The sequence below is a fragment of the Scyliorhinus canicula genome, chromosome 8 (genome assembly GCF_902713615.1).
Source record: "Scyliorhinus canicula chromosome 8, sScyCan1.1, whole genome shotgun sequence".
NCBI classification, from domain to species: domain Eukaryota; kingdom Metazoa; phylum Chordata; class Chondrichthyes; order Carcharhiniformes; family Scyliorhinidae; genus Scyliorhinus; species Scyliorhinus canicula.
This window is the reverse complement of record NC_052153.1, coordinates 80,043,561-80,057,612: the sequence shown is the minus strand read 5'-3', so window position 1 is coordinate 80,057,612 and position 14,052 is coordinate 80,043,561. Positions and strand designations below refer to the sequence as shown.

Sequence of the window (14,052 nt, the reverse complement as noted above, 5' to 3'; positions counted from 1 at the left end):
CTTGAATAACTACAAGGGTGAAATTGGTCTCTGATAAACACAAAATAGAATTGGTAGCTGGCTTTACATTCTCCCTGATATTTTTCTCCTTTGAAGTAAACATGTTTTGCCCTTTTTGCCTGACTATTGGAGATCACTTTCAAGCTCCAGTTTGTTAAAAAGGATATTAATGTAATTTTAACTGTTTACTAAACACATGCATGGTAAAATAACTTCAGAAGCAAATACCTGATTTTTCTAATTTTCTATTTTCATATGAATCACTAGAAAACAATTTCAGAAAATAGAGAACTCGTATGAATCACTAGAAAACAATTTCAGAAAACCGAGAACTAAGAAAACAAAATGTAGAATCTAATCAAGCAAGCAAGAATGATAATGTAGTGATATGCACTGATATCTACTTCAAATGGGTTTCTCATACAGTTTACGATCTTGTCCTGAACACAGTCCTCTTTATTTAAATCTAATACACCTATCCGTTAATATTGCTTCAAGTGATATTGCTTCAAGTTTGGCAAGTTATGGGTGTTTAAAACTTCATGCACTAGCTTGATGTTTCTTTACAAAGGAAAGGTATTCCTCAACATCATCAGGTGATCCCATAATGAGTGGAACCCGTTGATGAATGTATTCTGGTTTCACATCAAGTATTGGCTGGGTTCCTGTAGTGGCTTTTCCACCAGCCTGTTCCATTATGAAGGCCATTGGGTTGCACTCGTACAGAAGACGAAGCTGTGGTTAAAAAATAATATAGTTCAAATAATTATTAAAATATTTACCAGAACACTGACACCAATATTTGTGGTAACTAGTTGCAAGCTGGAGGCACGTCATTCAGATTGAGCAGTAGATAATATGAGGGACAGGTTACTTCAGATAAGTGGTAGCATGCCACTCTGTCATTCAATTAGAAAAAGACATGTCTATACATCAATTTCATTTACTAATCTTGGTTCAGTATTTCTTGATACCCTTTACCTAACAATAAAACGATGTATATTTATATCACAATACACAGCCACTTTGGGTGCAGTCGTGTTGCACCTGAAAAGCAGTGCGGTGCAACGTGATCTGTAGATGCCGGGAGATCCCACTTCCGGGATCTTCCCAGCTGGCCGTGCCTCACGAGTTCTAATGAGATATCACAAGACATTGCCCAATGTGAGCGGAATCACTTCCTGGCAAATCTGCATATTAGAGTGAGAAGCTCATCACTCTTATATGCATTCCCGAGATGTACCCAAGGCGTGGGATCGAGCTCCCTTGCCTTGGAGACCTCGGATGAGCGCCATTCAGTGCTGGTCCCCAGAGCATGCCTTCTGGGCAGGATGATACCCTGGCAGTGTCCCTGCCAGCTGACAATGTCAACTGGGCACCTGACCATGCCCATGGTAGTGAAACATGGGCACCTTGGCAGTTCCAGGCTGGCATTTTTTGCATAGCAGTGATTGGGCAGGGGTATGCAAGGGGGCCCCAGGACTTGTGGGGGGGGGGGGGGGGGGGGGTTCCTGGGGCTCGAGAGATCTCTCACTACACTGAGGACCTCCAGCGAGTGGAGCTCCTCAGTGCACAAAATGGGCTAGTGCGGCCTTGTCGGGGAGTTACCTACTGAGGCCCCCGATCTATCTGGGTGGGAGTTATGTAGCTGGGTGTTTCTCGGCATTCCGAATGCTGGGAAACACCCGACTAGTCTCGCGCTACGGGACTCTGTCCCATTCGGGTAGATCGCACCCTTTGTCTTTGATAGTGACACCACAATATTACTGATTCAAATTTGTAACTTCAGCAGCAGAAAGTGCTACCTTGACGTAGTTTTTCTTGTACTGCTGTCGCCACAGAAACCTCAGGAAAACCACCTTCTCTGGTTGTTCTTGGTTTCCTTGCGTTTTTTTAAATAAATTTAGATTACCCAATAATTTTTTCCAATTAAGGGGCAATTTAGTGTGGCCAATCCACCTACTCTGCACATTTTTGGGTTGTGGGGGCGAAACCCACGCAGACATGGGGAGAATGTGCAAACTCCACACGGACAGTGACCCAGAGCCGGGATCGAACCTGGGACCTCAGCGCCGTGAGGCGGTTGTGCTAACCACTAGGCCACCGTGCTGCCCGGCTTCCTTGTGTTGTGTATCCACCTCACTTTTAATACAGCAGCACGATAAGGCCAGAGCTACTATAAGTGGCAGGTTAATGTGGCTCCAGGGTGGCACAGTGGATAGCACTGGGACTGCGGCTCTGAGGACCCGGGTTCGAATCCTGGCCCTGGGTCACTCTGTGTGGAGTTTGCACATTCTCGCCGTGTCTGCGTGGGTTTCACCCCCACAATCCAGAGATGTGCAGGTTAGGTGGATTGCCCACGCTAAATTGCCCCTTAATTGGGTGAAAAGATAATAATTGGGTACTCTAAATGTATATTTTTTAAAAAGGTTGAAGTGGCTCCGCATTAACAATGGTAACAACTGACTGTTGCAATCACAATATTTCCTCCATTGCTGCTTCCAGAGGTAGTTCTCCATTGCTGGAGCAAAGTCTGCCAACAAAGTCAGGGTTGCCATTGGCAGTTTGAATAAGGTTTGGAATAAATTACTGTGATGAGAATTATAACAATAACAGCGTGACAAAACCATCAGCTGCTCCAGCGAACGCACCATCTGGTGCGGCAAGGAACCACACAGACCAGAAAACAGGCTGGTTTGTGGTCTGTGCTGAGGTGGTTTATCCCTGACAGGCAACAGCAGGGTTAGTATAATTGGCACCGTTATCTTGGCGATAAAGGGGAAATTTCAGCCAGGAATCCTGCTGCTGATAGCTTACTTGATGATGGTGGCCTGCTTACGGTCAAATAACTCAGTACAGACCAATAATTGAAATGATCTTCCTAATTCCTGAGCCTCAGTAACAGGGCAGCAGGGTAGCATGGTGGTTAGTATCAATGCTTCACAGCTCCAGGGTCCCAGGTTCGATTCCTGGCTGGGTCACTGTGTGTGGAGTCTGCACGTCCTCCCCCTGTGTGCGTGGGTTTCCTCCGGGTGCTCCGGTTTCCTCCCACAGTCCAAAGATGTGCGGGTTAGGTGGATTGGCCATGCTAAATTGCCCGTAGTGTCCTAATAAAAGTGAGTTAAGGGGGGGGTTGTTGGGTTACAGGTATAGGGTGGATACGTGGGTTTGAGTAGGGTGATCATGGCTCGGCACAACATTGAGGGCCGAAGGGCCTGTTCTGTGCTGTACTGTTCTATGTAACACCTCACATTGCATTTATCAACTTGACGCCCTTTACCACACAAACAGCAGATTTCTGCTTACTTATGATCCAACAATTGCAACGTGTTTACAAGTCAAATAAAGCAGAGACATGAGAACATGCAATTACAGCAGGTGAAAACATACTTTTCCTTTTGGGCTTTTCTTGTTGGCAGGATACATGAAGATTCCTCCATACTTCAATGTACGGTGAACATCTGCTACCATAGAGCCTACATATCTTGAACTGTATGGAGCAGTGCCATCCTGCATAGAGAACAGATAATGTAGATAAATGCAGCTAGTCTAAAAAACAGTGAAATAGACTATAAATTCCACTTTAAGTTCCCATCCTGTAAATCTCTCCCAATTTTCAGCAGAAGGCAATAACTTTTCAGGAAGCAGTTTCAAAGGCGCTGAACTCTCTTCAGTCCCTCATACAAATGACCATTCTTAATTTATAAACCTAAACACTGAGACCTGGAATTTCCTCAATTGGAGGCGGAGCATCGTGGGTGGGCCCGATTATGAGACGCGGTCGCAACTGCACACATCACAATGACGCCGATTGGGAGGGATCGAGCATTGTGATATGGCGCCAAACCGGTAGCTGCCGCGATTTCGCCGTCGGGAGCTATTCTCTGCCCGATCGCCGTTCCCGATTACATCATCAGGCAACGGAGAACACTGCCCATGATGTTTCATGATGATCTTGTAGTTGGCAAGTTCTCCTGGTGGCCCAGTGCACTCCAATGACAGTTTTGAAAAAATTGACTAATTGGTGGGACGTGGTGAGGTGCTAACTAGTGACCATTTTCATCGAGATGAGCAGAGAGTAGGTAAGTAAAGTATCTGGCATTGAGTTAGGGTCAATGCAGTGGCTAAAGCAAATGTTGGGACGTATTAGTGGTACAGAAGGGCTTCTGCCATTTATGTATACAACTACAGGGCGGCATCTGGCACAGTGGTTAGCAATGGGACTTTAGCGCTGAGGATCCGGATTGGAATCCCGTCCCTGGGTCACTGTCCGTATGGAGTTTGCACATTCACCCCATGTCTGCGTGGGTTTCACCCCCACAACCCAAAGATATGCCGGTTAGGTCAGGGGTGGGCAAACTACGGCCCGCCAAAGGTCTTTATGCGGCCCACCAATATCAAGTCATAAAAAAAAAATTAATTAAGGTTAATGGGGGGGGGGGGGGGGGGGCTGTTGGGTTACTGGTATAGGGTGGATACGTTGACTTGAGTAGGGTGATCATTGCTCGGCACAACATGTGTTTCATGTGAAGTTTCTACTTTAAAATATTAATTAATAAAAATTAATTGCTTTTTTTTCTTTAAACTGAGTTACTTTGTTTTTCAAATAAATATGTTTCATGTAAAGTTTCTACTTTAAAATATTAATTAATAAAATTTTCTTTAAAAACTTTTATTTTGGCTATTTTAAATAATAATTCTTTTACTTAATATACTATGCGGCCCTTTAAAATTGTGAATTTCTGAATGTGGCCCTTGCACAGAAAAGTTTGCCCACCCCTGGGTTAGGTGGATTGGCCATGCTAAATTGCCCCTTAATTGGAAAACAAATAAGTGGGTACTCTAATTTTATATTTTAAAAAATGTACACCACTGCATTTCAGAAGTATTTAAATGTATGTAGATTACATTTTAATGTAATAAACTAGAGCAATGCGAATAAGCTAATTTCAAATTTTGAATTTTAACTACTTTCCTCCAGATTAGAGTGAAAAACGGAGAATTAGGTCATGTCAAAATAATCTCTAGGTCAGCAATCTTATGATCATGCTCAACAAATAAACATGAAGGAAGATGCAAAGAATGCCGAATAGTTTTACTTTATACACACCTTTCTTGGAAGTTGTTATTTTTAATTATAATCGTTTTGAAGGCAATTTTATAAAATGGAACTGATTTTTTTCTGATATTAATGGAATTAAGACATGAAATGGCTTTCTGAAAAACACCGACTTAGGCTGGTAGCAGCATGAAAATCAGCGACAAAAATATTCATCCCTGATTTTTAAAATATTTTTCTGAACTGTTTCTTACTTTCAGTAGATTCCTAGAATTCCACACAGAGGATGGAGGACACCCTTTTTCTTAATTTGATAACAGCACTGAAAGCACAAAAGTTTTTGTCTATGACTTCAATATTTCTCTTTACTAGAGTGTATAGCCACCTGGGGACAGCTTGGGGGAGGAGCTTTAAAATTGGGCACCATGTCATTGGGCTCCATTCCCGCCACCTACCCACAGAACCCCCTCCCCCCATCATTTTACCAGTGAAGAGGTAGGTATGGGGGACCCACTTACCTTTGGACCAATTGAGGCCCTTAAGTGGCCAATTGATGGTCACTTCAGGGACAACCCCCACTACCACTGGGGTTTAACTTGCAGAGAAGAATCGTGCCAGGTCTACAATCTGGCAACTTTCACTGCTTGCAGCTGCCTCCCTGTGTCCATTGGAAATCCTAAGTTTCCCGCAAGGTCTTCCCAATCCCACGTTTCCCTCCCTTCACTTTGTAACCTAGCCCTCCCACCAATCCATCCCCCTCATCGAGGCCTGATAGCAAGCCACCCTGCACCCTCTCCCCACATGGCTTAATTTTGTATCCGGCTTCACTGACAATCCCTATTGGGGACTGGATGCTGTCTCAGCATTGATCACCGTTCCCAATGGCTCTACTAGGCCTGAACATCAGCTGGCATTTGATTAATAATTAATTAAGCCCACCCAGCAGAGGTGGGTACACGCCTGACATTTGGATGGACTTGTTTATTTTCATGTGTACCGAGGTACAGTGAAAAGTATTTTTCTGCGAGCAGCTCAAACAGATCATTAAGTACATGAAAAGGAAAGAAAATAAAAAGAAAACACATAATAGGGCAACACAAGATACACAATGTAAATACATAGACACCGGCATCAGGTGAAGCATACAGGAGTGTTGTATTAATCAGCTCAGTCCATAAGAGGGTCGTTTAGGAGTTGGTAACGGCGGGGACAAAGCTGTTTTTGAATCTATACCAGGATCTGCGCCCAGCCTCCATTATATCCAGCCATACATTCCCTAATTTCAAAAGGCTTCTAGAATGTCATATTGAAGATAGAGACATTCATACATTTATTGTTTTTCAATCTCATTTTTTTGGGTTGCATGTTTAACTTTTATAGAACCATAGTATTATATAGAACACCAGACGACCATTCCATCTCTCATGCCTCCACTGGCTTGTTGCTTAACCAGAGTTCCTCTCCCTTTCTCTTTCACCATAGCCCTGTGAATTTTTCACTTCAAGCATTTATCCAATTCCTTTTGAAAGCTATTACTGAATCTGCTTACAGTACCCTGTTAGGCAGTGCATTCCTGATCATGCTCATAACATAAATGTTTTCTTTCCTTTGGTCACCATGATACAGGTTGTATCTCTTGAGTTTAGAAGATTAAAGAGTGATTTCATTTGAGGTATTGAAAATGATGAATAGTTTTGATAATATAGATAGGTACACTGCATTCCCTTTAATGCAGAACAAAAAGGGAGCTGATAAAATTAGAGCTGAGCTCTTCATGCAGAGTGTTATGAATGAGGAATTCACAACCCGGGAGTGTTTGAAGTGAAAAGTTTTCATTTCAGGGGAAACTAGACAAGCATATGAGGGAAAATGGAATGGATAGTTCCAATCATAGATTTAGATGAGAAGAGATGGGAGGTTAAATACTGTCATAGGCTGGTTGGGACAATTGACCAGTTTCAGTGTCATAGATCACATGCAATCCTATGTATTTCTTTTGCCAATAAATCCCTATCTTTGGTTACTACCCATTCTGCCACCGCACACATTTATTTACTCTATCAAAGCCCTCTATCGCATCTGCCTTACACTCCCAGTTCCTCTCATTTCTTCCACCAATCTTTCTTCCCTCACCATTGTCTCCCCTCCTCCCCATCCCACCCCATTAGGGCCACCTGTTCCCTGTTCCCAGTTGTCCTTTGACACACTGCTTACCTTTGTTCTGCTATTAACACAATTTTATCTCTTAATGTGCCCTTAAGCACCCTACTTTGCCATGATCACCACCATTTCCATTCCCTTTCTCTTTTTGTCCACAACACCTTTGTCAATTCCACATATCACTGGCCCTCTTTCAGCCCCATGGCTCCATGGCCCCTCCCCACCCCCACAATAGTATAACGTTAGTTCCGTTCTCTCTCTCCAAAGATGCTGTGAGACCTACTGAGATTGTCCAGCATTTTCTGTTTCTGTTTCAGACTCCAGCATCTGGGGTAATTTGCTTTCATCCAGTTTCTTTCGTCTGTCTACATAACGGAATGTGGAGATGCCGGCGTTGGACTGGGGTGAGCACAGTAAGAAGTCTTACAACACCAGGTTAAAGTCCAACAGGTTTGTTTCAAACACGAGCTTTCGGAGCACGGCTCCTTCTTCAGGTGGAAGAAGGAGCCACCTGAAGAAGGAGCCGTGCTCCGAAAGCTCGTGTTTGAATCAAACCTGTTGGACTTTAACCTGGTGTTGTAAGACTTCTTACTGTACATAACGGAAGTCTTTTATGCCTGATCTAGTAAATCCCCTCCGCACCCTTTCTAAGATGTTGCCTCAAGTGTCGTGTCGAGAATGTTTTTTGTTCTTTCACGGGATGGGGGCATTGCTGATCAGCCCAGCATTTATTGCCCATTCCTAAATGCACTCGAAAGAGCTGCCTTCTTGAACTGCTGCAGTCCATGTGGTATAGGTACCCCCACAATGCTGTTAGGAAGGGAGTTCCATGATTTTTGACCCAGCAATGTTGAAGGATGATATAGTTCCAAGTCAGGGTGGTGAGTGGCTTGGAGCAGACTGTTAAGGTGGTGGTGTCCCCATGCACCTGCTGCCCTTGTTCATCTAAGTGGTAGAGGCCACAAATTTGGAAGGTGCCATCGAAGGGAGGAAGGCAGTTTGTTGAGTTTCTGCAGTGCACCTTATAGATGGTACATGCTGCTACTACTGTGTGTCAGTGGTGGAGGGAATGAATATTTAAGGTGACAGATGGGGTGCCAATCATGTGGGTTGCCCTGGATGGTGTTGAGCTTGAATGTTGTTGGTTCCACACACCTCCAGACAAGTGGAAAGTATTCCATCACATTCCTCATTGTGCCTTGTAGGTGGCGGAACAGGCTTTGGCGAGTCAGCACAGTAGAACAGTGGTTAGCACAGTTGCTTCACAGCTCCAGGGTCCCAGGTTCGATTCCTGGCTTGGGTCACTGTCTGTGCAGAGTCTGCACGTTCTCCCTGCATCTGCGTGGACTTCTTCCGGGTGCTCTGGTTTCCTCCCAGCCCAAAGATGTGCAGGTTACTCTCTGACACTCTCTGGGGACTGCCATTAGCGCTCTTTCCCCTTGGTTTCTGTGGCCATTAGCACCCGGTTTCCCTGGGTTTCTGTGGCTATGACTCATCTTTCATTCTCATTCCACAGTATAAATATTTCCCACTTTCTCTGTCTGTTAGCTTTGACAAAGAGTCATCGGACTCAAAACGTTAGCTCTTTTCTCTCCCTACAGATGCTGCCAGACTTGCTGAGATTTTCCAGCATTTTCTTTTTTGTTTCAGATTCCAGTATCCGCAGTAATTTGCTTTTATTCTGTTAGGGACATCTCTTTCAGAATCCTTTGTCAAAGCTTTCTCTCTCTCTGGCTTGTCCCATGATCTGTTCCATGGCTGCTTGTTAAACGTGCAGGTTTCCTGACCAGACTGGCTGCCCTTCTGGCCTGGAAACATGCTTCTCTGTCACTGTTTTACAACCGCATGTTCATGACTTCCTTCTGTAGGTCTTTGTCATCACCTCTTCCACTGGATCCCCACCTGCTTCTCTGCTTGTCTTTGTTCCCCAAAAGATTTCTCTCTCTCTCTCTCTCTCTCTCTCTCTCGAAGCTGTGCCCAGCCCTCCAAACAAAGATTCTCTCCTGAGGTGGTCAAACCTGAATCAATTCTCATTCTTTGGCTGATAGCCCATTCCCACCTACACAAAAGGCCAGAGGTAGGTGATTCATATGCAACTAGATTTCCATTACTAGACCATTAGGTCCTCAGACTCTGTTAATGGGAGGATGTCTGGTTCTGCAGGAATATCCAGATGAACAATGTGTCTTTGAATCACATTATGCATTCCCTAACGAGGTTAAGTTTGAATGGGTGTAGGAAGACTGGGTCACGTGGGGTAATGTCTATTTAATTGTTATTCTATATTCTCTTTTTACACTATGTTAATATTCACTCTAGTTAGTTTTGTTATTATTATTGTTCTTTTATGAAAAATTCTGTAAACCCTGAATAAAAATACTTTTTTAAAAAAGTTTCAATGGGTGCTTGTGACTCAGCTAGGTCTGGGTGCCCCTGCTGCAAGCATTTCCATTCTGCTTACCTTTAGATCGTCTGCTTCACTTTTGGACGCCCATTTCTGAACCTATATTTCTCACATCTCCCTATCCTAACACAGGTGATATGGGGCAGTCCGCAGTGTGGGATTCCGTTTAAGGCCAGAACGACTCGAACTCCCATGCCATTATCAGACACCAACACTTTGGGTATCCCATGTATACTGAATAAGTGCCTCAGCCTGTCTACGGTCACCATAGTGGTCACGGTTTGCACCTTGTGGACCTCGATCAACTTTGAGTGGATGTCCACTATTTTTTAAAATTTTGTTTTAAAAATAAATTTAGAGTACCCAATTCATTTTTTCCAATTTAGCAATTTAGCGTGGCCAATCCACTGACCCAGCACATCTTTGGGTTGTAGGGGCGAAATCCATGCAAACACGGGGAGAATGTGCAAAATCCACACGGACAGTGGCCCAGAGCCGGGATCGAACCTGGGACCTCGGCGCTGTGAGGCAGCAGTGCTAACCACTGCTCTACCATGCTGCATTTGGATGTCCACCGTGATGAGGAACGTCGCCCCCTGGAATGGGCCGGCAAAGTCTATGTGGATGCAGGGTGAATGTTTTCCAGGCCACACCCAAGGGTGCATCGGAGCAGCAGGTGGGCCTTCTGGTTTTCCTGGCAAGGGGCGCAGTGCTGGGCCACATTCTCGATGTCCGAGTCTATCCCGGGCCACCAAATATAGCTGCGAGAAAGCATATTCATCTTGGATACCCCCGGGTGTCCATTGTGGAGATCTTGTAGTAAAGGCGCATAACTGCGTTCCGGGACCACCATCCATATCCCGCACAATAAAACATTGTCCTCCAGGCTCAGTTCTGGGAGCTCCATAGTATAGACAGGCAGATTGTCTGGCAGGGCTCTGTGGGTCCCCGTACCAGACCATTTGGGCAGCACAAGTGGCTAGCACTGTGGCTTCACAGCGCCAGGGTCCCAGGTTCGATTCCCCACAGGGTCACTGTCTGTGCGGAGTTTGCACGTTCACTCCGTGTCTGTGTGGGTTTCCTCCGGGTGCTCCGATTTCCTCCCACAGTCCAAAGACGTGACGTTAGGTGGATTGGCCATGCTAAATTGCCCTTAGTGTCCAAAGAGGTTAGGAGGGGTTATCAGGTTACAGGGATAGGGTGGAAGTGCGGGCTTAAGTGGGTCGGTGCAGATTTGATGGGCTGAATGGCCTCCTTCTGCACTGTATGTTCTATGTGTCGGACCCTGGAAAACTGTGGGTATGTTTGGGTCCATTGTTTGATGCGAGCTGCCGTGACCAGTGCTGGGCCGCTATCACTTCTGCAGCTGAGGTTGTGAAGCAATGGCTTCGTGGAGAGGGGCAGGCAGCTCAATGCGTCGGCATGCGGGATCCGCGTGCCTGGGCGGTGTATACTGCTCAGAAATGTCCACTGCTGGACCATGGCGATGCAATCGGGGGAATCACCTAATCCTCTTTGAAAAGTTTGAGCAGAAGCTTGTGCTCTGTATGTCTTGTTATGCTCTAGGCATAGCATAAGCGGCTTCCTTGTGGTGCACTTGAGACAAAGGAAGGTTCAGACGTGGAGATAACTTCAACACGTTTATTAAACTATGTACACTTCTACTCGGGTTCACCACTACTGTTAATCCTTCTATAGCTACTCAGACTGACTAACCAGTCTGCTACAATCCACGTGGTGGGAGTGATATTGAATCAACCCTGTGTCTCTACTCACTGAGTGTCTCCACTGGAAAGAAGCAGATCATGTGTGTTGTGTCCTTTATATATGGAATGGTGTAATGCCCCCCTGTGGTCGTGTCACCTCTGTGTATCGTGAATGCCCATTGGTCGTATCCTATCTAACTGTTCTATTGGTTGAGTGTCTGTGTGTTATGTCTTTGGTGCTCCCTCTAGTCTACATGTATTTACATTAACGCCTTGTGTATTTACAGTGATGCATATCACCACACTGTATATACTGTGAATGTGTGGCCTTAGGCATACTGGTGGAACTTTTGCATGCTAAATACGACAGCTGGGCCCTCTTTTTCATAGTTCTGCTCGGCATCGGCGAGGGTGCATCACGCAAAAGCTGTTGGTCGCTCTGAGCCATCGGGCATCCGGTATGCGAGGACGGCCCTGGCGCCAGAAGGGGAAGCGTTGCACAGGAGGAGAAGTGTTTTTTTCTGGGTCAAAGTGTGTCAGCAGCTTTTTGGATGACAGGCACCACTTGACTTCTTAGAAACACCTTCTGGTGCGGGGTGTACCATTCCTACTGGTGCCCTTTCATCAATAATTTTTTTTTTAAATTTAGAGTACCCAATTATTTTTTCCAATTAAGGGGCAATTTAGAATGGCCAATCTACCTATCCTGCACATCTTTGGGTTGTGGGGGTGAAACCCACGCAGACACGGGGAGAATGTGCAAACTCCACACGGACAGTGACCCAGGGCCGGGATTCGAACCCGGGTCCTCAGCGCCGTAGGCAGCAATGCTAACCACTGTGCCACCGTGCTGCCCCCTTTCATCAATAATTGATGGAGCGGGCTAAGCAGCGTGGCTAAGTTGGGGATGAATTTCCACCACGGACTACCAGCAAGGGCAATTATGCCAACTGGTCCCCATACGTCACGGTCACATGGGTGGTGCCCTTGATGGCCATGGGCTCTCCTGTGTATGTAGCCAATTGGGCATCCGTGTCCTGAAGGTCCAGAGTGGCCAAGGTCATGGCGAACGTCCGGCAGCCAATCACTGAGACTGCTGCTCCAGTGTCGAGTTCCGTGTCAATGGGGTGTCCATTTACCATCAATGCAATCTGGATGGGTGCAGCACTGTGGGCTGTAATGAAATGTAAATATGTGTCCTCCCGATAAATCTTCTTTGCATCCTTTGCAGTGCTATCATACCACTCTGACAATGTGGATTCCAGATCTACACACAATATTCTAGCTGTGGCCTTACCAACATTTTATACAGTTCCAGCATAACCTCCCTGCTCTTTAACTCTATGCCTCTGCTGATAAAGGCAGATCTACATATGTCTTCTTAACTACTGAATCCACCTGCCGTGCTAACTTAAGGGACCAGTGTTGTTGGTCATATCCTGCACTAGTACAGACAGGTCTTTTATCCAAAAGAAGAACATATTAGGTATATTCTGGTGTGTTTAGTTTTGCTTGAGATGAGGGTGGGGTGTTATGTGGCATGAAAATCCTATCCTACTTTTTCCTGTTGGTCCATGCAATGGCAGTAACTAATTTAAAACTTTGTTCTTGGAAAGTACAGGGAATTCTATCAAAAGGAGAAAGATCCTGGGCGCGATTCTCCGATGTTTCTCAGGTTGGGAGAATAGCGGGCCGCGCCAGTTTTTCACGCGACGCCGGTCCGACGCGCTCCCTCTATTCTCCGAAACAGCCAAATCTGTTCCGTTGTGTTCCGCGCGCCAAAACCCGGAGAATCGCCCGATGCACCCAAAATGGCGATTCTCCAGAAACCCCGCTATTCTCCGGCCCGGATGGGCCAAAGTCCCAACGGCGTGACCCCGGTTCACGCCGTCACCGTCCACACCTGCTTTCAGCCAGTTGTGCTGGCTGACGCTGAGCAGTGAGGAGGTGAGCGGACCGTCCCGGAGTCTTCACAAACTGGGGAAGGCATCCCCGAGAACGCAGCGGCCAGTGGGGGGGGGGGGGGGAGCAAGTAGTGGGGGGGGGGGGGGGGGGAGAGCGAGTAGTGGGAGGTGGGGGGAGAGAGCGAGTAGTGGAGGGGGGAGAGCGAGTAGTGGGAGGTGGGGGGAGAGAGCGAGTAGTGGGGGGGGAGAGCGAGTAGTGGGAGGGGGCGATCGAGTAGTGGGAGGTGGGGGGAGAGAGCGAGTAGTGGGGGGGAGAGCGAGTAGTGGGAGGGGGAGAGCGAGTAGTGGGAGGTGGGGGGAGAGAGCGAGTAGTGGGGGGGAGAGCGAGTAGTGGGAGGGGGAGAGCGAGTAGTGGAGGTGGGGGGGAGAGAGCGAGTAGTGGGGGGGGGGTGGGGGTGGGGGAGAGAGCGAGTAGTGGGAGGTGGGGGGAGAGAGCGAGTAGTGGGGGGGAGAGCGAGTAGTGGGAGGTGGGGGGAGAGCTCGAGTATTGGGGGGGAGAGCGAGTAGTGGGAGGGGGAGAGCGAGTAGTGGGAGGGGGGAGAGAGAGCGAGTAGTGTGGGGGAGAGAGCGAGTAGTGGGAGGGGGAGAGAGCGAGTAGTGGGAGGGGGGAGAGCGAGTAGTGGGAAGGGGGGAGAGGGAGTAGTGAGAGGGGAGAGCGAGTAGTGGGAGGGGGAGAGAGAGCGAGTAGTGGAGGGGGGGAGAGGGAGTAGTGGGAGGGGGAGAGCGAGTAGTGGGAGGGGGGAGAGCGAGTAGTGGGGA

The 14,052-nt window shown here is 46.8% G+C and overlaps 1 protein-coding gene across 1 annotated transcript; it reads right to left on the bottom strand.

The window, feature by feature from the left end:
• Nucleotides 1–229: 229 nt before the first annotated feature.
• Nucleotides 230–12,471, bottom strand: LOC119969901 (fructose-1,6-bisphosphatase isozyme 2-like). The gene is made up of 3 exons (XM_038803878.1): nucleotides 12,304–12,471; nucleotides 3,391–3,510; nucleotides 230–735 (listed from the first exon to the last, which is right to left on the bottom strand). The coding sequence occupies exons 1-3, from the start codon at nucleotides 12,469–12,471 to the stop codon at nucleotides 541–543; spliced, it is 483 nt and encodes a 160-aa protein (XP_038659806.1). The 3' UTR covers nucleotides 230–540.
• Nucleotides 12,472–14,052: the final 1,581 nt, after the last annotated feature.